Source organism: Oncorhynchus gorbuscha, linkage group LG05, assembly GCF_021184085.1.
Source record: "Oncorhynchus gorbuscha isolate QuinsamMale2020 ecotype Even-year linkage group LG05, OgorEven_v1.0, whole genome shotgun sequence".
Taxonomy (NCBI): Eukaryota; Metazoa; Chordata; class Actinopteri; order Salmoniformes; family Salmonidae; genus Oncorhynchus; species Oncorhynchus gorbuscha.
In genome coordinates, this window is record NC_060177.1 from 71534610 (window position 1) to 71561973 (window position 27364).

Below are 27364 nucleotides of genomic sequence, written 5' to 3' on the forward strand. Positions count from 1 at the left end.
TAATCTGTCTGTAAACAATTGTTGGAAAAATTATTTGTGTCATGCACAACCGACTTGCCAAAACTATAGTTTGTTAACAAGAAATTTGTGGAGTGGTTGAAAAACAAGTTTTAATGACTCCAACCTAAGTGTATGTAAACTTCTGACTTCATATGTAGGTGTGTGCTATTTTGATTGGCTCAAAGGCCATACATTGTTTTGAAAATGGTTGAAGTGTATTTGTATATCAGAAATATAACTCCTCAGGAGTCTGCGAGAGAAACCTAAATACACATTCAAAGGTTTAAAAAAAAAGAAGCTTTTGATGAGGACCATTTATCCGTTTTTAATTACTTTTGATTTTATTAATGATTTATGCATGGAATGCTTGATTTTGCTTTGTGATTGGAAATGCATTTAAATGCACAAGTTAGGTTAGCAAAACTAGTCATATCTGTGAATGAACAATCATTGTCTGACAGGTGAACATCCGATATTAATACCTTCATTTTGCTGCTTGGTTCTTTATACCTTTGTTTGGCAGTTCCAGTAAGTGAAAATATACATGATAGCCAGATTGAATGTCTTTATTATATTAATCTGTATCCATGTTTGAGCTATGAGGTAAACTGTGTTTTATTGCACTAGCCATGCCAAATATTGGTTGTTTTAAGGATTTTACTTTAAGAACCGTTTTTGAAAAATATTGCTTTTCATGGCATTATATTTGGTTTTACATTCTCATTCATGACCCCAACCCCTAACTATTGATGTTCCAGGATCTAAGTATTATATGGACACAGATGGGTCAGCAGTGAGGAACCATTGGAACCAACCCTCATACCCTAAGCCTATGTACACCATGGATAACATCTATAACCGGTTTCCCAACAACTTGAATCCCTATTCCCTGAATCAATAGTATGTAAACAGATTCTCTGTATCTCCGACTATTGGAGTACAGCCTATCATAATCCCAGAGAGAGACCAGCCAGTACTCTAACCATAGTCTCTACTCCAGCCCCAGTGACAGAGTGCCAGATACAAGTTGACCTCCACTCGCCTGAAACAGAACGCTCATTGCAGAAAACTAAAGTCCAGTAGCTATTATTTAGTAATGGTTCTAGTTAAAACATTGACTTGTTTCTTGTTTTGTATGACTTTATTTTATCTATGGAGCTGTAATAACTAATAATCAGGGGTTGAACTGATCAAGCAGTTGGGATTTATGTATTTCTTTCAAGGTATCCATACCTCATACACCTTTCAAATTCAGTGCTTTTAAAAGCATTATCAGTAATTACTTTTCTCTACTACTAAATCATGTTTAACTTTTTCATACATCATTAACATGTAACATGTTTGGCTATACTAATTGCAAATTACTATCTTACCAGCTGTAGAAAATAATCAGAGCCAACATGAAAACAAAATGTCCAACAAACTGCTCTTACATGGACAACATTTATTCAAAAAGTAAAGAGAATCAAGGCCAGAAAGGAATTTAGACTTAATTTACAATAAACTCCAAATGACATTGTTAAACAGTTATACACATCCATTTACACAACCTGTACATACATATTTTTTTACCATAACATTTGCAATTAATGTCAAATAACTTAAATAGTATCTATTTAAAAGTGCAAATCTTTACTCATGAATTTAAAGAAGTCCATGAATAAGACCTTGGCAATCCGGGTTGTGGAGTTCACATTTCTTGTACAACAAATAATATGTCAGAGTAGATAACTGTTCTCTTCCAAATCATGCGTGTTCTCCTCATAGAATTAGGATGAGGAATTCTAATTCTACGGTTCTCTTGCATTATCTGGAATATACCTCAGGCATGTAGTAAGGCAATTCAAGAAGAGTTAAGAAAAACAATCCTATTAATAATATTGAGTAATCCATGTGGTACTAGTGTAATCTGCATCATTATAAATCACAAATCTCAAACTATTCTACGGCTATACATTATGTATGTATGCATGTAAGGATGGTGGGCAGGGGGCAGTATTACAGGGGTTACAGACTGGTTGAGAACAACAGGGTTCAAAATAGGTGATTCTCCAAGTCACAAGGCATGATTAGGTAAGAATGGTAGCCAATTATTCTGACACTGCAGGGCAGATGAAAGTGAATCTCTACAACCCCCTCTCCAAGGGTAGCTAATGGGGAACCCCACACCCGATATTGGCCATACATGCGCCTGTCTATACATGCAGCCAATGCAAAGGAAACTGAAAGACTATCACCACAAGCAGGAGATAATATACAACAGTTAATTTCATATTATAAACTGGGTGATTCGGAGCCCCGAATGCTGATTGGCTGAACGCGTGGTATATCAGACCATATACCACAGGTATGACAAATTTGTACTGCTCTAATTAGGTTGGTAACCAGTTTATAATAGCAATAAGGCACCTTGGGGGTTTGTGGTATATGGCAAATATACCACGGCCAAGGGCTGTATTCAGTCACTCCGCTTTGCATCATGCTTAAGAGCAACCCTTAGCCTAGGTATTTTGGCCATATGCCAAACCCCCTCGTGCCTTACTGCTTAATTATAAACTGGGTAGTTTGAGCCCTGAATCCTGATTAGTTGAAAGTCATGGCATATCAGACCGTATACCACAGTTAAGATTAAAACATAATTTTTACTGTTCTAATTAGGTTGGTAACCAGTTTATAATAGCAATAAGGCACCTCTGGGTTTGTGGTATATGGCCAATATACCATGGCTAAGGGCTGTATTCAGGCACTCTGCGTTGCTTTGTGCTTAAGAACAGGCCTTAACTGTGGTATATTGGACATATACCACACCTCCTCGGGCCTTATTGCATAAATATATTACAGTACATTTCATAATATATTACAGTATATTACAATATATTTAATGTCATCTGTCCAGTTTACTGTTACTGGACAAGAAGCATGGAACTCGGGCTGAAAAAGGTTTAGGCATTACAATAATGTTGTGGGTCAGGAGAATATGTGTGTGTGTGTGTGTGTGTGTGTGTGTGTGTGTGTGTGTGTGTGTGTGTGTGTGTGTGTGTGTGTGTGTGTGTGTGTGTGTGTGTGTGTGTGTGTGTGTGTGTGTGTGTGTGTGTGAGAGAGAGATTGTTCTGGTGGCGCAGGACTAGGACTTCTGATCCTCTCCTGCAGCAGATGTGTCTGTGCTCTCCGGCTTAAGGATCTGATAGGTGATGAGATATTCTGGGTAGGCCTGCCAACAAACATGAGACAGTGAAGAGCAATAAGAGCAAATAATAAATACTGGATTTCAAAGAAAATTTTCCATTGTGGATGCTTTAGTCCAGGTCTAGGCTCAAATCTGTGTCTGGGAAACCAGCCCCTAATTTGTAAAACTTCTGCCTGGACTTGCCTTTGAGGGGATAAATAAAATAGTATTCAATTTAAGTCTCACCTGCTCCCCTCTGTAGATTACATACTCTGCGTAGGCCAGGCCGTTGACGCTGGGCCGACCAATCACAGAGTGGTGTCCAGGGGGGGCGTGGGCCATCTTCATGGCACTGAACTGGAGGAAGGACTTCCCCAGGGTCACACGGCAGAATAACATCTGCCTGGAAGTCACGGAGAACAGGGGTCAAATAATGGTTCAGTAATGAGGTTTCACAATTATCATAGCTCTGATGAAAGCTGTCTATTCATGAGTAATAGCAGTAAACCCTCAATTCACCTAAATATGTGTTCTTTCCATCAATCATGTCTCACCTGTGGCACAGGTAACAGGAGCGGTCTTTGTGAGTGGGGCATCCGGTGCCACCCCCGATGCCATACACATACTGGTTACTCTTAGAGGAGTTCTCAGCAAAGTAGATCCCTGCTCCAAACATCCCTCCGATGTATGCATGCCGCTCGTCAAAGCCTTTGTGGATGATGGCATTTATGAACGGAGAACCTGGAGAACCAAAAGACATGAAACAAGAACAATGTGAAATACAATTGAAATTGATATTTGTAAAAAAAAAAAAAAGTATAACAATAATGACACAGGGTAAACATTTCTCTAGTGATAAGACATTTTTGTTGTTGAAATAAGGAGCGTGGTTAAAAAAAAACTTTTTTTTAAAGAACAGGTTGTAATATGATTATGGAATATGTCTTGTTACCATGGAAGAGCATGCGCTCATTGTGGTGGTTATGGTTCTCATCGGAGATCTCCTTCTGGCGGTGTGTGTATCGCTCTCGCAGCTTCTTATTGACCACCTTCTGGATCTGCATGCACACACAGACAGGAATCAATTATAGCCGCAATACCAATAACTTCTAATCTCCCTTTCTTTTCAAAAGATGGGATCAAAATTCCTGAAACCATTGTGCAGGGGTAGGCAACTAGATTCAGCCCGATGCTGATTTTTGTCGGAGTGGATGATCGGGGCCAGAACATAATTAGAATAAATTTGTACACTGCAAAATGACCACAACTAAGCCCAAAAAGAGACCATTTGAAAATAACAGTAATTACATTAAAAACACTAACACGTCTCTTATTTTAACATAAATTTAAAAAATGTATCCACTTGTAGGCAAGTTTTGGGCCGCCTGCTGCCGACCCCTGCCATAGTGCATTCTTAACAACCTATAACTGATCGAGGATGGTATCAAATTGAAGATATGGGTATATTTCTAAAGCCAGCAGCATACCACCCTGCATACCACTGCTGGTTTGCTTCTGAAGCTAAGCAGGGTTGGTCCTGGTCAGTCACTGGATGGGAGACCAGATGCTGCTGGAAGTGGTGTTGGAGGGCTAGTAGGAGGCACTCTTTCCTCTGGTCTAAAAAATGATGTGTAGGGTGCAGTCTTTTGGATGGGACGTTAAACGGGTGTCCTGACTCTGAGGTCATTAAACGATCAAATGGCACTTATTGTAAGAGTAGGGGTGTTAACCCCGGTGTCCTGGCTAAATTCCCAATCTGGCCCTCAAACCATCACGGTCACCTAAGAATCCCCAGTTTACAATTGGCTCATTCTTCCCCCTCCTCTCCCCTGTAACTATTCCCCAGGTCGTTGCTGTAAATGAGAACGTGTTCTCAGTCAACTTACCTGGTAAAATAACAGATATTTTTTATACATCTCAAAAAAAGAGATCTATCCTATGAGCAAATGTAGAGTAGAGCGTGTAGTACTGTAATATAATGTAAAGCAGACCTTGATGATGTTGTATCTGCTGAACACCCCTCCTGCGTTGCCTCCATCCCTGTGTTCTCGGATGGTACTTTGCATCTGGAGCAGAGAGAAGAAAAACAAACATGAAATGTCTTAAAACAGTTGTTTTTTTATTGCAGAATTATTTGATTTCTCCAAACATGGTACTCTTTCACCCCTGAGCGACAGTTGGTACAGAACCGTCACTCAGCTTCATTAAGATGCTGTGGATCAGTGTTGTCAAAGGCTCCGTTTTTAATCAGCATTCAGACCAGAGTGTGATGAGGTCAACTCACAGAATCACATAGAATATATACGTACGTATACATTATACACAAGTGTACATAATATTAGGAACACCTTCCTAATATTGAGTGGCACCCTCTTTTGCCCTCAGAACAGCCTCAATTTGTTGGAGCATGGACTCTACAAGGTGTCAAAAGCATTCCACAGAGATGCTGGCCGATGTTGTGTCAAGTTCGCTGAATGTCCTTTGGGTGGTGGACCATTCTTTGTACACAGAGGAAACTGTTGAGCGTGAAAAACCCTGCAGTGTTGCAGTTCTTGACCCACTCAAACCAGTGTGCCTGGCACCTACTACCATATGCCGTTCAAATCTTTTGTCTTACCCATTCATCCTCTGAATGGCACACAATCACAATCCGTCTTAATTGTCTCAGGGCTTGGAAATCCTTATTTAACCTGTCTCCTACCCTTCATCTACACTGATTGAAGTGGATTATTATTATTATATATATATTTTTACCTTTATTTAACCAGGCAAGTCTGGGAACAGTGGGTTAACTGCCTGTTCAGGGGCAGAACGATAGATTTGTACCTTGTCAGCTCGGGGGTTTGAACTCGCAACCTTCCGGTTACTAGTCCAACGCTCTACCCACTAGGCTACGCTGCCGATTTAACAAGTGATATCAATAATAAATCATAGCTTTCACCTGGATTCACCTGGTCAGTCTCATGGAAAGTGCAGGTGTTCCTAATGTTTTGTACACTCAGTGTATCTCTCTGTATGGGTGTACCCACCTCCTCCTCCACTGATTGTCCCTCCTTGTCATCAGGGGCAAGGTCAATGAGGACCGTGCCCTGGTTGGCACAGTGGAATGTTAGGTATGGGTTGGCACCTGGAGAACAAACAAATAACCTGTAAATAAACTTGGTTACATATTGGGTTGGCTTCCCACCTATACTTTCAGGGTGAGTTTCCCACACGTATATTAGGCCTAGCACTGGACTAAAAATAACTTTCAATAGAGAATCTCCATTCCAGGAATTGGAGGAATAGTCTAAGTATTTGAGGCAGCAATAAATGGGAAAAGCCACATCAGCTCCTCAGAGATTTCTCGGGAATGTCCTGACCGATGTTCCCTCGTGCAGTAGCTCCGAGACTACCGCACAAAAAAAATATCAGCCCACGGAGAGAAGCACAAGATTGAACTTCACTCAATTTTCTAGAGTTTTCTCTGTTAACACTATCAATGTTTACCTTTACTGTGGCAATTATGATCAAATCAACACAATTAGCCACTTTAAATGCAACATACCGCAACAAAACAAACTATGAGAGACTTTGCATGCAAAACTATGCAAGAAATGTTGTTGTAGGCAGAACGCATCGGAGTAGGATTCTATTGCATTAATGCACAAGACTCAGCCCGATGCAGCGTAACCAATCAGAGCATGCAGTAGACCTATATGCAAATAGACCATTGCCATATATGGATCTTGACCATTTACAGCATGAGCGGTCGTGAGAAGATGTGCTTGCTTTGAGATCAAAGCAGGACCTGCATGTAGTCACGTGTGAACATTTTGTTAATATCTTTTGCTAGTTAGTGAGGGGAGTGATTTCTTCCTACAAGAGCACAAAACTTTGAAAAGCAAGTCAGGTAAAAAGTTTTTTTTTTATGTTAAGGGGCAGTGTTGTATTTTGAGACATGCTTGAATAAGTTAAGTAGCCAATAGGCAGAGGGTAGCTAGCATAATTTGTCTGATTCGCTGTAATAAAGGGTATGGGAATAATAATGCATTTTATTTTGCAAAGTGGTTTCTTGCATCAAACAACCTTTTCAGTCACCTCCTTGTCTGAAGGACAAGTGGATAAACAGGTTAATGTCAAGCACTGCATGTTTTTTTCCAAAAGTCTCATGGAATGTAGGCCTACATTGAACACCACATATTGACTGTTGGCTGAATGATAGAACAGCTATTTCCATGTTAAAATGTTATTTACATTTACATTTAAGTCATTTAGCAGACGCTCTTATCCAGAGCGACTTACAAATTGGTGCATTCACCTTATGACATCCAGTGGAACAGTCACTTTACAATAGTGCATCTAAATCTTAAAGGGGGGGGGGGGGATACTTATCCTATCCTAGGTATTCCTTAAAGAGGTATGGGGCGTATGGGGCGTATTTTCTCCATTGTTTGTCTCCACTCTGGTAGGCTTACATTATGATCAAATAGCCACAGTAGCCTACTTGGCCATTGTTAAAACTATAACTTAAAGCAGGTACAGCCTCAGTGTTCACAGTAAATGTGCGCTGGAAGTTGCACAGAATTTTCACAACGTTCAAGTTTGCGCTCAGCAGACCTGAAATTTATCTTTTGAGGGAATATCTTTTGAGGGAATATTGGTCCAGACCTTGTTGTCCTCCCAGCAGCCTCTCCACTCCCTTGATGAGTTTGTGTCGGTGGCCGTAGGCATTGATCCCAATCTCCTTCAGCTCCTCATGACCCATGTCAGCCAGCACATCCAGAGAGATCTGGGAGAGAACAGGACATTCAGTACAGAGCAGGGATCCTAAACTGTGTCATGATAACAGCTACTTCAAGAGTGGGAAAAATACACATGAAATGTCAGACTAATTAGATGCCCTATTAAATAAGTTACGATATAGCAAAAAACTCAATCATTAAAACACTCGCCTGTTCTCTCTCAAAGATGTCCCTCAGATGCTCCAGACCCAAGCTCTTCAAGAACTGACTGATGTTCATGTCCAACATTGCCACTGGAATACAAAGAGCAGATTCAGTATGTGAAATGAATAGGCCACATTGAGTCATCTGTATTGACTTACATGCTGACCACATACATGTTATTCAATAATTTTATCCAAACTGCTCACACACACACACACACGCCAAAATAGAACAGTTCTATTTGAGACGCTTGATGCGCTGCAAGTCCCGCCTCTCCCATTTCCTCATTGGTTTTTAGGAGCATATATCCACATGGGTGATTGAAAGATGAACTGAGATTTACACTCCAGTCCAGTTGGTGGTGGTAATGCACCTTAAATTGGTTGCCAACCAATATAAAGTCAGAAGACTGAAGGAGGAGAGACTAGAAAACAAAAACTAGGCGCACGCCAGTGCCTGGTCTAGTCAGCATGTTAGACTTCCACCATTGAGTCAAAGCCGTTGACGGAGCTGTTGAATCTACAAGAATATCAAAACAGGTAGAATATCAGCTTCATGCTAAAACCCCAGCCCCAGTTTCGTTACTGGCTCTCTCTCTACTCACATTCTCCCTCCTTCCTATCGGAGCCCGTGGCCCCGTCGGCCACCCCGGAGGTCCCTGCGGCCCCCAGCTCGTTGAGGGGCCCGGCCAGGTTGTCGATGCTGCTTGCTGCAGACAGGCAGGAGGGCGTGGAGGCCGGGGAGATGACCGAGCCGGCGCTGACCACTGTGGCCTGGGGCTTGAAGCAGCTGGGCAGGGCGTCTGGGGGCATGGCATCCATCAGCAGGGCCCGGATGTCATCAGCCTGAGAGGAGGGCATAATTAGATGGTAAAGCCATATGTGAGAGCTGGTTGTTCTAAAAGTTTGAATTTCAGGCTGTGGACCAAATCCCTAGTTTCTGCTAAGTATGTCAAAATATATAAAATGGGAAAAGTGGTAAGAATATATTATGGTATAGTGCATAAAGATGGCGTCCCCCATGTACTCACATAACAAACGGCTCATTTGCCATGTTCACCGAAATGTATTGTTACTATTTTTTTTATGGACATTAGCACAGTATACAGTGAATTCAGATAGTATTCAGACTCCTTGACTTTTTCCACATTGTTACGTTACAGCCTTAATCTACATTTTTTAATCCTCAATCTACACATAGTACCACATAACGACAAAGCAAAACAGTTTTTTAGAAACGTTTGCAAATGTATAAAAATAAAATGAAAAAGTATTCAGACCCTTTACTCAGTACTTTGTTGAAGCACCTTTGGCAGCAATTATAGCCTCAAGTCTTGGGTATGACGCTAGCAGCTTGGCACACTTGTATTTGGGGAGTTTCTCCCATTCTTCTCAAGCTCGGTCAGGTTGGATGGGGATTGTCACTGCACAGCTATTTTCAGGTGGTCTCTCAAGAGATGTTCGATCGGGTTCAAGTCCGGGTTTCTGGCTGGGCCACTCAAGGACAATCAGAGACTTGTCCCGAAGCCACTCCTGCATTGCCTTGGTTGTGTGCTTAGGATCGTTGTCCTGCTGGAAGGTGAACCTTAGCCCCAGTCTGAGGTCCTGAGCGCTTTGGAGCAGGTTTTCATCAAGGATCGCTGTACTTTTCTCCGTTCATCTTTCATTCGATCCTGACTAGTCTCTCAGTCCCTGCTGCTGAAAAACACCCCCACAGTATGATGCTGCCACCACCATGCTTCACCGTAGAGATGGTGCCAGGTTTCCTCCAGGATGATGCTTTGCATGCAGGCCAAAGAGTTCCATCTTGGTTTCATCAGACCAGAGAATCTTGTTTCTCATGGTCTGAGTGTCTTTCATTGCCTTTTGGCAAACTCCAAGCGGGCTGTCATGTGCTTTTTGCTGAGGAGTGGCTTCCATCTGGCCACTCTACCATAAAGGAATGATTGGTGCTGCAGAGATGGTTGTCCTTTTGGAAGGTTCACCCATCTTCACAGAGGTACTCTGGAGCTCTGTCAGAGTGACCATCAGGTTCTTGATCACCTCCCTGACCAAGCCCCTTTTCCCCTTTGGCCGGGCGGCCAGCTCTAGGAAGAGTCTTAGTGCTTCCAAACTTCTTCCATTTAAGAATGATGGAGGGCACTGTGTTCTTGGGGACCTTTAATGCTGCAGAAATGTTTTGGTACCCTTCCCCAGATCTGTGTCTCGACACAGTCATGTCTCGGAGCTCTACGGACAATTCCTTTGACCTCATGGCCTGGTTTATGCTCTGACATGCACTGTCAACTGTGGGACCTTATATAGACAGGTGTGTGCCTTTCCAAATCATGTCCAATCAATTGAATTTACCACAGGTGGACTCCAAGTTGTAGAAACATCAAGGATGATCAATGGAAACAGGATGCACCCAAGCTCAATTTCGAGTCTCATAGCAAAGGGTCTGAATACTAATGTATAAGTTATGTTTTTTATTTTTTAATACATTCTACAAACCTGTTTTTTATTTTTCACTATGGGGTATTGTGTGTAGATTGATGAGGGGGAAAAATTATTGGATACATTTTAGAATAAGGCTGTTAACGTAATTTGTTTTTTGAAAGTCACAAGGTCTGAATACTTTCCGAATGCACTGTACATGATCCCAATTCTAGCTCCAAGACGGCGACAATTAGAAAAAAGAGAAAAATTAGATGGTTCAATCTGCCTATAAAATCAGAACTACGTCGCACGCCGTAGTTAAACTGTGGATAGTGTCCAAACGATGGAGTCATATCTGAATTCCTATCTTTATGCACCTTCGCCATTTGAGCAAATGTCTGCCAGTAACAGCAAAAAAACAACACAAAAAAACAACACTTCATTTTGTGGCATTGCTAGCTGCTCTAACAGTAAGAGATCAAGGCATGTTACCGTGGCCAGGTCCAGTGCCGTCTGTCCCTCCTGATTCTTCATGGTGGGGTCTGCTCCGTGGGCCAGCAGGAGCGCACACAGCTGGGTCCGGCCCTTTTGAGCCGCCTCATGGAGGGGGGTGAAGGCCCACTTGTCTGTAGCATTCACACACGTGTTGAACTTTATCAGGAGGGCAGCAATGTCCACGTGCTGTAGGAGAGGAGAGACAGGAGCAGAGGATAGGAGTAGCAGATGAGACTAAATTAATAACACGATATGAGCAGAAACGGATGACAACCACACAGGTACAAAACCTTATAGAAAATCCGCACAGCAAATATAAGGAACAAAACACCCACACTGTGATGAAAGTGACCTTGTGGAAAGCTTGTGAAAGCAGTGTGGGTGTTTTGTTCTTTATATTTGCTGTGCGGATTTTCTATAAGGTTTTGTAACCCAAACAATATCTTCTAAGTCATCATCCAAGCTGTTACATAGCATAGGTATTTATTTATTGTCTATGATATAAAACCTTAGGTCAAACCATACAGCATGTACAATGTCTTCCACGGCCTGGCGTAATATTTGTGCCGACTCACCCCGTAGGAGGCAGCGTTGTGCAGGGGGATGAGGCCTCCTTTGTCCTGTGCGTTGACATCAGCCCCGTGCTCCAGGAGATACTCCGCCACCTCCAGGTTGTTGTAGCCAGCTAGAGGTGGGACACAAGACGGATGACAACATGAAACATGGCAGTCTACCTTACAAAAAAGCATTAATGAATGAATGTAATGTGTAATAGTATAGCTCCAAATGATCAAAGTGTCCAGGGTTTGATGAGTTGCCTGTCATCCTTTTATGTAAGGGGATCCACTTCTGTTTGGGTAGTAAAAGTTTGTGTCTGGGTTCCACATTTGCCATTCAATAAATTGATTCCACTGCTTGCTATTCAAGGTTTAGGCTGGGTAACTGTAAAGCACTTTGTGACAACTGTTGATGTAAAAAGTGGTTTATAAAAATATGAAAATGGATTGATTGATTCCATGAATTGATTCTAGTAGGTACAGTACCAGCAAGGTGCAGGGGAGTGGAGTTGCGTCCCTGTGTGTCTCTACAATTGATGTTCTCTGGGCTGCAGAGTTTCTGGACACGAGCCAGGCAGCCCTTTTTAGCAGCATCCAGCAGGGCAGCGTCTCCTCTTAGCAGGTCCTGGATGTCTGTGTCTCCATCCTTCACCATGTCCAGAGGCATATTGCCATCACGGTTCTTCTTGGTGGGGTCTGCTCCATGCTAGAGAAACACACACAAATACATAATCTTGAATGTACATTGAAAAAAATATGTTCTGTTAAATACTTTGTTCTGGCGCTGAAAATCTCTTTTAACTATACATACATATCGCTACAGAGAGACATGTTGGTGCTTTGAGCAAAGTCTATAAAAAGCTATCACAATAAATACTTCCGTTTGCCTCAGTATATATAGCCTTATGCCTTTGCGACCTGATCATTTCTGAAGAGTTGATATGAAAGGCACATCTAGACTAACCTTGAGCAGCAGTTTGCAGATCTCGTATTTGCCCTTGGCAGCAGCCTCATGGAGAGGGGTGAATTTCCAGAGGTCAGCTACGTTCACCGATGCCCCATGTCTGACCAGCAGCTCAGCCACCTCATAGTGACCATAGGAGCAGGCGTTGTGGAGGGGCACCAGACCACTGCAGGACAGACAGAAGACTAGTTAAACCAGTAAAAGCACAGAGATCCTATAAATTATGTAATTCTATGACTAAAGTTTTCAAGTATTGTATGTATTGAATGCAAAATGTAATCCAATGATAAAGAGGTAGTCAATGCAGAATGAAAGCAAATGTAAAGATATTTATTCAATACAAAGTGAAAGCCTTTTTGCTGACTATCTGAAGTGAAAGCAAAAGTCTCAGCAGAGACCTAAGGAAGACAGAGGTAGTAGGGTGGACTAGTAAGACAACACGGACCCTTTGTCTTTAGCGTGTACGTCAGCTCCATGATGTAGCAGGTCCTCCACCACGGCCACACGGTTGTAGCCTGCAGCAAAGTGCAGAGGGGTGGAGTGACGACCCTCCAGATCCCGACAGTTCACGTTCTGAGGAGTGCACAGTTGCTACAACACACAGACGTGACAACATAGACGGAATATCAAAGGTGACAGAGGAAGACATCTTGGATTCATGATGGTAGGTCGATGGTTGATGCATGTAACGTGATTAAATTCATGACCCCGAGACGATGTAGCTGATCAGCTTACCTGCACAGTGTCCAAATCTCCAGCCTTAGCAGCTTCCAGAAACCGGTAGTCCACGTCAGAGTTACGAGTTGGAACATTTTCTGTATGAAATGAACCAACATCATGAAATAAAACATACTGGGAAATTTGACAAAGCACTATGCAATATTTATGGGCAAGATAATTGATCATTTCTTTCTTATACATCCTGCAAACTTACCATCACTGCATAGGCTAGATTTAAAGGCCATATGTATGTAATGCATCTTTCATCGAAGTTCATAAAACATCTTAGATGCACACAGGTACCATTGTCAACCCAAATGTAGAGAATAGAATATAAAAAGAGAATCTTTGTATTTAACCCAAGACGCCCTACTACTGTACCATTGAGGATCTGCTGCACGGCCTCGTTGCCCATCTGTGAGGCAGTGAAGCCCTGCAGGGAGACGATGGCAGGGTCAGCCCCGTAGCTCAGCAGTAGTCTGCATGTCTGGATGTGGCCCGCCAGGGCTGCCCTGTGGAGGGCCGTCTGACCCAGGGTGTCCACCGCATTCACCTGGAGGGATGGAGGGGGTAGGGAGAAGGACAGAGGGAATAGTCAGTGACAAACAGCAACAGACTCAAAACTATATGTGATACACTTAACTTCACCAAAAAATATTGCATGAACTATCAGATATGGAGGCTGTGAGCCAGTGAGAGATATGACAAGATAAATTAAATGAAGTGGTATTTGTGAGACTGAAGAAGCCTGCAGGGTGTACCTTGGCTCCATGTTTCTGCAGCACCTCTAGGATGTCGTTGTGTGCTCTCTCAGACGCAACATGCAGGGCTGTCATGAAGCTACAGACAGAAGAGGAGACAGAGGTATCACTTTACTTGTGCTGGAATCAGCCTCAGAGGATTCTCATTCTGCAGGGAGGGGGGGGGGGGGTTCCTCCGATACAATGTTATTGGAAACACAGACATGGGGTCTTACTCTTTGTTCTTCTCGTTGATGTTGGCACCTTTACGCAGCAGCAGCTCTGTCACCTGCTTCCGTTTGGGGTGAGGGGAGGCAACGGCACAGTGCTGAAACAGAAGGACAACACCTTCAATGAAATCACTGTATGGAGAGTGTGTGAATACCTTCAGGTTTGTGCTTGTTTTTATGGTGGTCATCCTAGGTCATGCATGTCACAAAGGGAGCAAGGTTCTGTCTGTTACACAAATGTATTCTGACATAGGATTACATCCAAAATAGCACCCTATTCCCTATATAGTACACTACTTTTGATCACGGCCCATAACTTTTAATATAGGAAATAGGTTGCCATTTGTGACGTCCATAGCTGTTGATTATGACGTAACATTAGACGTCAGCACTGTGACATTGAGCATCAGCCAGAAGGAACAGGGATGATCTCACCAGGGCGGTCTCATTTGTCTGTGGGTGTTTGAAGCTGATGATCTCCAGAGCCAGAGTCTTCTTCACCTTCGCCATGTCTGCCTCCCGAGCTGCCTGGAGCAGTGAATGACCTTTAAACTCATCTGGATGGCAGAAAGGAGATTGAATGAAAAAGGTTAAATTGAAAAGTGAGAAAAGCCATGGGCCCACACAGACATTCTCATCTGTAAATAGTCTTTATGAATTGTGAGAGTAGTCTGTGCACAAGTGTTTATTTCATTATCAGGTATAAAAAGTGTGCACATGTATACAGTGCATTTGGATAGAATTTTGCCACAATCTACACACATTAACCCATAATGACAAAGGAAATCATCTGGATTTTATCAAAAATAAAGAACTGAGGGCATCCCGAGTGGCGCAGTGGTCTAAGGCACTGGATCACAATTGCTAGCTGTGCCACTAGAGATCCTGGTTCGAGTCCAGGCTCTGTCGCAGCTGCCGCGATCAGGGGACCCATCGGGCGGCGCACATTGGCCCAGCATCGTCAGGGGAGGGTTTGGCCGGCAAGGATGTCCTCGTCCCATCGCGCTCTAGGTTCTCCTTGTGGCGGGCCGTGCGCATGCTTGGCACACCTGTATTTGAGAATTTTCTCCTTCTGTGCAGGTCCTCTCAAGCTCTGTCAGGTTGGACGGGGATCATTGATACCCCACGAGGTGAGATTTTGCATGGAACCCCAGACAGAGGGTGATTGACCATCATCTTAAACTTCTTCCATTTTCTAATAATTGCGCCAACAGTTGTTGCCTTCTCACCAAGCTGCTTGCCTATTGTCCTGTAGCCCATCCCAGGCTTGTGCAGGCCTACAATTGTATCCCTGATGTCCTTACACAGCTCTCTGGTCTTGGCCATTGTGGAGAGGTTAGAGTCTGTTTGATTGAGTGTCTTTTATACAGGTAACGAGTTCAAACAGGTGCAGTTAATACAGGTAATCAGTGGAGAACAGGAGGGCTTCTCAAAGAGAAACTAACAGGTCTGTGAGAGCCGGAATTCTTACTGGTTGGTAGGTGATCAAATACTTATGTCATGCAATAAAATGCAAAATAATTACTTAAAAATCATACAAAGTGATTTTCTGGATTTTTGTTTTAGATTCCGTCTCTCAGAGATGAAGTGTACCTATGATAAAAATGACAGACTACATGATTTGTAAGTAGAAAAACCTGCAAAATCAGCAGTGTATCAAATACTTGTTCTCCCCACTGTAGGTGTCTGGTTAGACTGTAAACTCTCCTTCCAGACTCACATTAAGCATCTCCAATCCAAAATTAAATCTCGATTCGGCTTCCTATTTCGCAACAAAGCATCCTTCCCTCATGCTGCCAAACATACCCTCGAAAAACTGACCATCCTACCGATCCTTGACTTTGGCGATGTCATTTACAAAATAGCCTCCAACACTCTACTCAACAAATTGGATGCAGTCTATCACAGTGCCATCCGTTTTGTCACCAAAGCCCCATATACTACCCACCACTGCGACCTGTACGCTCTCGTTGGCTGGCCCTCGCTTCATACTCGTTGCAAAACCCACTGGCTCCAGGTCATCTACAAGTCTCTGCTAGGTAAAGCCCCGCCTTATCTCAGCTCACTGGTCACCATAGCAGCACCCACCCGTAGCACGCGTCCCAGCAGGTATACCTCACTGGTCACCCCCAAAGCCAATTCTTCTTTTGGCCGCCTCTCCTTCCAGTTCTCTGCTGCCAATGACTGGAACGAACTCCAAAAATCACTGAAGCTGGAGACTCATATCTCCCTCACCAGCTGTCAGAGCAGCTGACAGATCACTGCACGTATTGTAGACTCGTCAACAGAGATGTCAGCATGTTAGAGATTTCTGTAAGTCTTTAGCTTACGCTCCAATTTTCTTATTAACCCCATTGGGCTTTCTGTGCTGTGATCTTGCAGTCATCTTTGCAGGACGGCCACTCCTAGGGAGAGTAGCAACAGTGCTGAACTTCCTCCATTTATAGACCGGTTGTCTTACCGTGTACTGATTAATATCAAAGCTTTTAGAGATACTTTTATAACCATTTCCAGCTTTATGCAAGTCAACAATACTTAATCTTATATCTTCTGATATCTCTTTTGTTCGAGGCATGGTTGACATCAGGCAATGCTTTTAATGAATAGCAAACTCATATTTTGTGAGTTTTTTTTATTTATTGGGCAAGGCAGCCCTAACCTACATCTCCTCCAATATCGTCTCATTGATTGGACTCCAGGTTAGCTGACCACTGACTCCAATTATCCAAAAGCTAAGTCATTAGCCTAGGGGTTCACATACTTCCCTCCAACCTACACTGTGAATGTTTAAATGATGTATTCAATATAGACAAGAAAAATAAACTAATAACACACAAATTTGTGTAAGCACACTATGATTGTCTATTGCTGTGACTTAGATGAAGATCAGATCAAATTTGTTGACCAATTTATGCATAAATCCAGGTAATTCCAAAGGGCTCACATACATGCATACCGTGGCAAGAAAAAGTGTGTATGCACGTATGTATGCACGCATGTGTTCTCTCCAGTCTCCCACTGAACTCACAGGTTAGTCTCTCTTTGAGTTCGGGGGTGGGGGCCATGTCCACGGCGCTCTTGCTGTGGCAGTTGAGAAGGGTGGGGTCGGCACCATGACTCAGCAGCAGCGAACACACCTCCACACGGTTCTTAGATGCAGCCTCATGGAGAGGAGTAAACTGCCACAGGTCCATGGCATTCACACACGCTCCATGCTGTAGACAGACAGGAGAGTTTATTAATTGTTCTCCATCAATAAAACCAACATTCTACAATTGTCTAATTAAAAAGGGGCATCAATGGCGGGTCCACAGAAATCTATTTTGTAAAAAGAACTAGAATCTTTTAGAGCCCTTACCTTGAGCAGAAGCTCTGTGACCTCAAAGTGTCCATAGGAGCAGGCGTTGTGGAGAGGGACCAGGCCACTGCCAGAGAGATAGTCATTCAAATGAACAGTTCTTGTATTCTATGAATCTGTGGTTGAGACGCTTCTCAGCTGAGAATGGTCTCAGACGAAGAAACAGTGGAGGAAAACAGGCCTTCAATGGAACTGTATTGAGTTTGGTCTTACCCTTTGTCCTTGGCATGGACGTCTGCCCCGTGCTGCAACAGTAGCTGGACGATACGGACTCGGTTGTAGCCAGCCGCCAAGTGCAGTGGGGTGGACTGGAAGAGAGGACATGTCATTAGACACACAGAGCTCAGAGTCAATGCACATCAGGACACACTGCCTTTAGAGAGCCAGAGAGTGAATGGCTGATTATGCTAGGAAGCAAATTGCATGGACGAGCAGTCTGAGTTCTCATTGCAGTTGAATGGTGGATGGATGCAAGCTCAGAATGGTTCGAGTATTACACCCCAAAAACAAAATCAACCTGTTCTCAACCGCCCTGTCTATGCAAGTCTGACAGAAGTCTCACTCTTAAAAGATATTTATTTCTTAGGCCGCACACTAACGCTTGCTTACCTCAAACAAGTTATGAAAAATGGAAATCTGACTTGTCCCTCAACTACACCCCTTCCTTCCTAAACATAATATACAGGAGGCTAAAAAGATGGCTACAGTTTGAATCTACTGTTTATTCATAAAAATATGTTGTGTAGATCTGTTTGGCCATTCCAAATCACATGGTGCCTATGTGAGCCAAGCATAATAATGTTAGTGTACACAAAGCTGTGGAAAAGTTTCCCACCCAGGAGTTTAGCAACAGTTTACCTCACGGACAGAAAGGAAGAAACAGTAGCATTCATGCACTGGTAGGTATCAAGACAAAATAAGACCACTGAACAACTCAGACAGGACAGACTAACAATATCATTCACGTTTGATGAAGGCAATCACACGGAAAGAAATCAAATAATACAAAAAGCATGAGCAGCAACGACGGCACAGCACTTAAAGATGAGGAATTATATTTTTTCTTCAACCAAGGAATATGACCCATTCAAGACGAGACAAGCGGACAGTGTCAAATCAAACATACAATATAGTACAAGAATCAATTGACAAAATGCAGGTGCAGGCATCCAGACATGCACATGTGACCAAAACAGAAAAGTCACAGTCCTACAATAAATATATTGATTGAAGAGCAAGAAGTGATTGAAACTTAGCAGAGTGTGTAAAGTAGTTAGGAGTGCAGAAAGGAGAGGGTGGCACTCTGGAAAAGCAGGCAATGTGGTATATTCGAGCTCCTTTCCAAAACCAACGAGCGAAGCGGGCCGTGGCCTCAGAACCACTTACTCACCTCCACCACACACACACACACACCAGACCTGGGTTCAAATAGTAAGTTGGCCCACCTGTTTTCTTTTAAATCCTTTCAGCATGTGATTGAGCCTTGCTGGAGTGCTTGATGGGCATGGTTTTGGTAGTCCACTTTGGGGACTATTCCATCTGTACCATCGCAGCAGGAAAGCTCAAATCAAGCACAGCTAATGTATTCGAAAGACAACAAATACGATTTAAACCTAGGTCTGGCACACATACACCCACCCACACACATATTCACAGGACAGGAGCATTGGGGTGGGAAATATGAACGTGACCAGTAGACCCATTTCCATGATGCGCAATTACAAGTGAGAGCCAGTGTATTGGTCAAATAAAACATGGATTAAAGAAAAAAAAAGACAAAATCACAACAGTGCAACAATCAGGTGGCAGTTATCCAGAAACTTACCAGCATTTTTTGGGATGTTGACTGATCGACAATGTTGCCAGAGTCACAAAAAACAAAACAAATTACAATTTTAGTATTTTTATTTCACAGCAAAAAATAATACTTTTAGCCTATCACCCTTTAAAGTGAAGTGAGAAACACACCGGAATTAACCATTCATATAAATTCAGTGACACCAGGTACAATGAGTACACAGCTTTAGGGAAAGGTGACTACTCTCACTGTTGCGCCGTATTATTCTTAATAAGGCAGACAGGCTCCCTGGTTATCCCCTCGGGAAAAGCCAAAGTGCTTATCCTACACCCACACAAGTCCTCAGACTGGCACAGGCACACGGAGGCGCAGGGAGTGAGTGCTTTGTTGTCACCACAGTGTGCCCAAGAGTCTTCTTAACAAAACGGCCCATTCATACAAATCCAAACAAAACAGATGGAGACGCAGTTATGATAACATTTAGTTGTTGTTGAGGATTTCCTAAATGTCAGTTAGGAACAAGGTAATGTGCTTGGAAAACCTAAATGTCAGTTAGGAACAAGGTAATGTGCTTGGAAAACCTAAATGTCAGTTAGGAACAAGGTAATGTGCTTGGAAAACCTAAATGTCAGTTAGGAACAAGGTAATGTGCTTGGAAAACCTAAATGTCAGTTAGGAACAAGGTAATGTGCTTGGAAAACCTAAATGTCAGTTAGGAACAAGGTAATGTGCTTGGAAAACCTAAATGTCAGTTAGGAACAAGGTAATGTGCTTGGAAAACCTAAATGTCAGTTAGGAACAAGGTAATGTGCTTGGAAAACCTAAATGTCAGTTAGGAACAAGGTAATGTGCTTGGAAAACCTAAATGTCAGTTAGGAACAAGGTAATGTGCTTGGAAAACCTAAATGTCAAAGGATAATGAGTAGGATTTGAAATTATACACTTTAGGGACCAGGTTAGCCAGAGTGAATTATGATGACAGAAAAATACTGCTCATCCTAGCCAATAGGCTCTAGATTATGCATTATTCAGAATTATGAAAAGGAGAAAGATATGGTTTCTTGCTAACTCAGAGATGAATTCTAGCTTTTTGGCAATGACATATCTACTCATGAGAATGCATTGGGGGTGAAAAACGGAATAATTAAAACTAGTGCCAAACAAGACAAGGGGTAAATACAATTACAAATAGGCAAAAACTATCCCACAATTACCAATGCAAAGTAGAGCCTTGAATTTAAGTAGACTTTCCTCAGACTGAAGTTAATTGTCAAGTCATGACACCCTGAGTAGAGAGAGGAGTGCTCTGGTGAAACAATATCATCTGATCCAAACACTAAACTAATCAACAGCTATAATAACAATGCAAAGATTAAAATAATCCTAAACAAACATCCTATTACCACAAAGCACTCATGACAGTAAGCCAATGACCATCTTCACATGTGCAGTATTCTGGATAGTAGCTCATATCCCGCTAAAGGTCTTTCGGGATAAGCCGTGTACTTTCACCTTCAATATCCCACTCACGAGTATCCCTGTATCTATGAATGAACAAAATATTCATAATTTAAATTCATAGGGGTTAAATGGAATACTAACTGAAATATGGACATGGACTGTAGGACTATAAACTCACATGCAGCGTGATATCCTATTAACTCCTGCAGAATTATGTTTTATTGTTTTTAACAAAAAATGTTTCTTTTGTCTCAAACAGGAAAATATTATTTCTTTCAGCATCTCGAGAAAATGCGAATGAGTGTGTCATCTTCGACACTTATGCAAGCAGACAGTATTTCAACAACATACAATTTGCAACCAAGACGAATTGAAGTCTTATCGGAAACGTGTTTCATAGTCCTCAGCTATACATGTCCTTAAAAATCGGTCAAACTGATGACATTAGGACATTTTGCACATGACCATTCTTTAGTGTTTTGAAGTTATTGCGTTTTCTCCTCAGCTCCTAAACGAAACAGACAACTTAACCAATGTTAACCAGGTTACTAATGCATTAATTCTATTGATGTAAGACATTCTGGTGAGCACTACTTTACTTAGTCTTATGGTGCAATACGTTGACAGAGAAGAAGCTGCATGTATCTAACTGTAGTTGACAAACAAATGGCCCACCAAATGTTGGAAATTATAAGCAGAAACTTATAGGCTATATAGCCAGTAGGATATGGTCCAGTACAGAGTATCAGCTAAATCAATTCTGGAATTATGGTTGATCGAATTCCGCAGGTAGCTTACATTTTGAAGTGATTTGTTTGACAATGAGAAGAAAACATCGCCCAACACCCATGAAATGTAAAACTAAGCCCGTGCAGACTGAAAAACAACAGTAAATGGGATAAGATGTTTACATGCCACAGTATCCCACCTAAGATCAGCAAATCCCAGGCAACTTATCCAGGTTTCACATAACCAGGATACAAGCCTTTTCAGGTTATTGTAAACGGGATATGATATTTATATGCGTCAACTCAAACAATACATGAGTATCCCGAATAATGAGATATTAGTGTGCATGTAAACGTGGTCAGTGAAAGTTCTAGAGACTCAATGCATTAAGCTAAAATTGAATTTACATAACACGCTACAATCCATGTCTCCAACTCCAGTCCTCGAGTACCCCCAACAGCACATTTTTGAAAACCTGATTCAATTTGTCAAGGGCTTGATGATTAGTTGACAAGTAGTATCAGGTGTGCTTGTCCTGGGCCACAAATATTATTATTATTTTTTTTTTACTGTTGAGACTTCTAGGACCAGAATTGGGAATCACTGCACAACATCATGGTTTAACAACCCTGTCCTCACCACACCCCCAAGATGTTTCACATTTTTGTTTTAACCCTAAACTGACACACCTGATTAAATTTGTTAACTAATCATCAAGCCTTTGACTAATTATTGATTTATTTTAACCTTTATTTTACTAGGCAAGTCAGTTAAGAACAAATTCTTATTTTCAATGACGGCCTAGGAACACTGGGTTAACTGCCTGTTCAGGGGCAGAACGACATATTTGTTCCTTGTCAGCTCGGGGATTCGAACTTGCAACCTTTCAGTTACTAGTCCAACGCTCTAACCACTAGGCTACCCTGCCGCCCCAGACTGTGTGAGCCAGTTTAGGGTTAAAACAAAACAACCGTGTGGAGAGGGTTGGGAAACTCTGCACTACATGATAAAATATTAATGATGTGATAAACATGACCAACTATTCAAAAACAAAGATCTGAGAGCTTCAAGCTTGTATATTCAAATAACAGCTTTGATAGAAAAATTTGATCGATATTGGCAACAATTTGGTTATAGCAAATGTTTGATGTGCAGAAGACCGAGGATCAGTGTTACTAGAATTAAGGGCTAACTGAGGGACCCAAATAAAAGTGAAAATATTTCCTACGAAGATTTATCTGCAAAATCGATTTGGAGCAATAGCTAAACACTGAAGGAGTAGAAACATAAATACTAATTATCCATATTCTACTAAACAGTTTTTTTTTTTACAAAAACATTATACCAAAATGAAAACAGGGAATGGTTAAATAGGGTAATATACATTTATATACAATGAAAAGGATTACATTTCAACTACAATCACAGAAAATATTTGGTCAAAAATTGGAAAACCCGTGTTGATATCACTGTTAAATCAGTACAGTATATAGAGAATATGGCCTGAGCAGAAGTTGGTTAAAGTCAAAGCGTCCCCTGCCTAAATCCAATCCAATGACAAATCCTCTTTATGGTGTTCTACATATAATAATCCGCCTAGGATGAGATGGTGTTTTTAATCCCTACACAAGTGACTGTTTTGGAATGTAGGCTGAAAACACAGTCTCTCTCCAGACTTTTCTTGCCATTAGTCACACCAATCTTTAGACCAAATCAAGCATATGCTACAATATTATACAACATTAATATAAAGTGTGGGCATGTAATGTTGTGGAGGCGATATCCTTCTTACCTTGCGGCCATCACTGGCATGGCAGTTGACATTTAGTGGGGTCAATAGTGCCATCAGCTTCTCTTCATTGCCACTCCTGTAGCACACAGTTCATAAGAGAACAGAAGAAAGAGAAAATATTTTGTATTAGAAAATTATTAAAGATGTAGTAGGTAGCCTAATACTACAAACAGATTACTCCAATGAAACAAGTCGATAAAGATACTCACCTTGCCGCTTCCAAGAGTTCATCTTTCTTATACTCACCTGAATACAAAATATCAGATTAGAACAGCACAGAGTTCCAAGTCAAGACAAGCCATGATTCAGATAAAAGGTTACAGTCCTGGGCCCAGTTTCCCAAAAGCATCTTATGGCTAAGTTAATCATTAGAATGATAGGATCCTATGGTTCCAATATTCATTTTGCCTTAAGATGCTTTTGGGAAAGCGGGCCCAGGTCGTTGCAGTCACGTAAAATACAATATACAACATAGGAACGTACCCAATGTAATGGGGGAGAGAACTGGCTGAAAGGGAGTAGTTGTATGAAACTCACCGGTGAGCACAGCCTTGGCAGAGGGGTCTGCCAGATCCAGAGCAGACTTGCCATCCGTATTACGGATGTTGGGATCAGCGCCATGCTGGAGAAGCACTGTGTGAAGGAGACATAGGAAACAGTGTCATTTTAATTCAACTATAGTCTTATACCTTGCACAGTTTACAGTACTTTAACATACCTATAGTAAATCACCTTAGTAAAGTCAATTCTACATCTGCATTGCTTGCTTTTTGGGGTTTTAGGCTGGGTTCTGTATAAGCACTTTGTGACATCTGCTGATGTAAATTGGATTGATTTAATATTGTCAACATAACATTTCCTGGACAAATGACCAGGGTTTAAGAGTGTTGAAAGACAAAACTGTATATTTGGGTGCAGTAACAAGGCACTGGGAGTGGCAATATTCCATATGCAGGTATTTGAAGTACAGCTATTCTTAAGTTTAGGATGTGCATGTCACCCTCCATCTTCAGACAATTTATTTTTGACATCCACCCTTACCGATGCACACGTCAATTTTGCCCTTGATAGCTGCCTCATGCAGAGGTGTGTAGTTCCAGTTGTCCCGTGCATTGGGGTCTGCACCTTGGCACAACAGTAGACTGACCACCTCAGCGTGGCCAAAGGAGCAGGCATTGTGCAGGGGGATGAGGCCACCATCGTCTCTGGCGTGCACATTAGCTCCAGTCTGTAAGAGGTGGTCAACCACATCCTTCCGGCCAAAACCTGACACAATGACAGACAAAACATGATCAGTGCATACATGGTGACTGTAATCCAGGCTGTATCACATACGGCCGTGATTGGGAGACCCATAGGGCGGCGCACAATTGGCCCAGCATTGTCCAGGTTTGGCAGTCATTGTAAACAAGAATTTGTCCTTAAACTGGCTTGCCTAGTTAAATAAAGGTTAAATTACCCCAAAAAATGTAATGTCAGTTCTATGAATATTTTTTTTATATAATAACAGAGCATAATATTAACAACCAAACTACTTTTTAGCAGTTCCTCTTGAACATGGTTTCCCAAACTCGATCCTGCGACCAAGGCACGTTTTGGTTTTTGACCTAACACCACATTACTGATTCAAATAATCAAAGCTTGAAGAGTTGGTTATTTGAGTCCGCTGTGTAATACTATTGCAAAAACGACGAGTGCACCCTGCATTGGCCCCAGGACAGAGTTTGGGAAACCCTGCTCTAGAATGCCAAAAAAGGTATGCATATTTTGGTTATACAGCCCTGGAACAGAACGGATTCAACAAATCACCAACTATTGATTTAGTGAACCAGAGGTATGTTAGTGCTGGGTTGGAACCAAAAAGTACACACTCTGGGGTTCACCACGGATTAGCTTGAGAAACACCCCAAAATGCACGTTTGTTTACGTTTAGCTAGTAACAACGAAGGCTGAGAGACTGAGGCCTTCTGTCCCTATCGGTCTGTGTGCCATACTGTTTTTAGTATTAGCTAGCAACTAAGTTAGCTGTTTTCGATGGGCCTTGATATTGGAAAAGTAGTTAGCTAACTAACAGAAGCAAATTAAATTAGCATTCGTAATTAGTTACAGTATAGTAGCTAACTAATAACTAGTTATCCATTCTCGTCGTGGCACACCAGCATTTTGATATTTTTCACAAGCACGATGCGACGTTTGAAAACACTCCAACCTGCCAGCTCGCGCTGACAACACAAAAACAAAGCTTGTTAGCGCCATCTCAACTAACCAGCAGCGAAATGCAGAGGGGTAGATTTTCGTCCGGCCATGTCCTTCGCATTCACATTCACCGAGTCAACAAGTCTCTTCACCCGGGACACATCTCCATTCCGACAGGCCTCAAATAGCTCCCTGAAAGCTCCACCGATCCCACTACCGTCGCCAGGGGTCGTGCCTCCTGAACCCGGGCTCGAGACACTACTACTCCCCCCGCCGGAGGTTGTTGTGGTCGGACTTGTGCTGTTCCCACTGCTGAGGGCCGAGGTTTGAAGATCCGGGGAGGCCGAAGGATTCTCCATGCCCGTGCTGCATCCACGCTCACCATCCGGAGGCACTAACGTCGCTGTCATAAGATCAAGCGAGGGAGATCCCGGCGGACTTACCGAAAGAGAACCGTTTCGTGGCGGAGATAGCAGGTTGCACTGTTGTTGCTGCGATGAGCGACGAGACACCGCCATTTTCGCAGCAGCTCTCAAGTCAGACTAGAGAGAAAGAGGCGAAAGCGAGAATGATAAAATCTGCCCAAAATCTGTCTTCTCCAGCAGGTGGCGTTTTTTCTCTCTCACAGAGTGAGGTGTTTGTGTGTGTAGGTACAGTGGCAAGAAAAAGTATGTGAACCCTTTGGAAATACCTGGATTTCTGCATAAATTGGTCATAAAATTTGATCTGATCTTCATCTAGGTCACAACAACAGACAAACACAGGCTGCTTAAACAAGTAACACACAATTATACGTTTTGTAGTCTTTGTTGAACACACCATGTCAACATTCACAGTTCAGGGTGGGAGAAGTATGTGAACCCTTGGATTGAATAACTAATTGACCCTCCTTTGGTAGCAATAACCTCAACCAAACGTTTTCTGTAGTTGCAGATCGGACCTGCACAACGTTCAGGAGGAATTTTGGACTATTCCTCTTTACAAAACTGTTTCAGTTCAGCAATAATCTTGGGATATCTGGTGTGAACTGCTCTCGAGGTCATGCCACAGCATCTCAAATCGTGTTGAGGTCAGGACTCGAACTGGGCCACTCCAGAAGGCATATTTTCTTCTGTTGATTTACTTCTGTGTTTTGGGTCGTTGTCCTGTTGCATCACCCAACATCTGTTGAGCTTCAACTTACTGCAAAATGTCTTGATAAACTTGGGAAACAATTTTTCTGTCAATGAAAGCTGTCCAGGCCCTGAGGCAGCAAAGCAGCCCCAAACCATGATGCTCCCTCCACCATACTTTACAGTTGGGATGTTTTGCGAGGTGTTTTGTATGGAGATCATTGGTAGAATTTTCTACCAATGTCAACTTCTGGAGATCAGTGCGGCAATGATTTATGGTTCTGAACGGTCAGCAAGCGTTATCGCGCTAAAGAATCATTTCAAATGAAGTATTGTGCTTTCTGACTGTGACCTTTTTGGACACTTTATTTTTCTTGTTGTCAACTGTAACATTATTATTACCACCACCATGTATGGGTACAATTCCAAACTTGATAATGATCAGTTACTTGAATCTTTGGAAAGCGTATTCTCTATTGGCTAACCAAGTTCCCTAATGCTTTACTTACAGTAGGTGGGTTTTTTAATACTTCAACTAATTGAATTGATAGATGGCCTCTGGAACAGTCCACTTCCATGAATACAAGTTTGTGGCAGTTTATGGAAAGGTTTGATGTTAGAGATATTTGGAACAGTACACTTCCATGAATACAAGTGTGGGACAGTTTATGGAAAGGTTTGATATTAGATATTTGGAGAGT

The 27364-nt window shown here is 42.2% G+C and overlaps 1 protein-coding gene across 6 annotated transcripts; it reads right to left on the reverse strand.

Moving 5' to 3' along the window:
- Positions 1-1429: 1429 nt before the first annotated feature.
- Positions 1430-26129, reverse strand: LOC124036458 (poly [ADP-ribose] polymerase tankyrase-1). 6 transcript variants are annotated; one of them, XR_006838912.1, is made up of 29 exons: positions 25622-26129; positions 24397-24621; positions 23893-23988; positions 23565-23601; positions 23356-23431; positions 19401-19421; positions 17789-17883; positions 17576-17642; positions 17246-17432; positions 14653-14774; positions 14224-14315; positions 14009-14087; positions 13629-13800; positions 13263-13342; positions 12973-13118; positions 12528-12693; positions 12050-12269; positions 11582-11691; positions 11004-11192; positions 8699-8939; positions 8101-8183; positions 7817-7937; positions 6196-6293; positions 5158-5232; positions 4119-4224; positions 3721-3916; positions 3413-3569; positions 3062-3211; positions 1430-2999 (listed from the first exon to the last, which is right to left on the reverse strand). XR_006838912.1 is itself a non-coding variant. In XM_046351064.1 (29 exons), exons 1-28 carry the CDS (start codon positions 26067-26069, stop codon positions 3125-3127), a joined length of 3792 nt encoding a protein of 1263 aa, XP_046207020.1. In that variant the 5' UTR covers positions 26070-26129; the 3' UTR covers positions 1430-3034; positions 3097-3124. The 6 variants fall into 6 exon arrangements, 5 of the variants coding, with proteins under 5 accessions (XP_046207020.1, XP_046207021.1, XP_046207019.1 ...); XM_046351064.1 differs by having other exon boundaries at positions 1430-3034; positions 3097-3211; XM_046351065.1 differs by having other exon boundaries at positions 1430-3211; positions 3721-3907.
- Positions 26130-27364: the final 1235 nt, after the last annotated feature.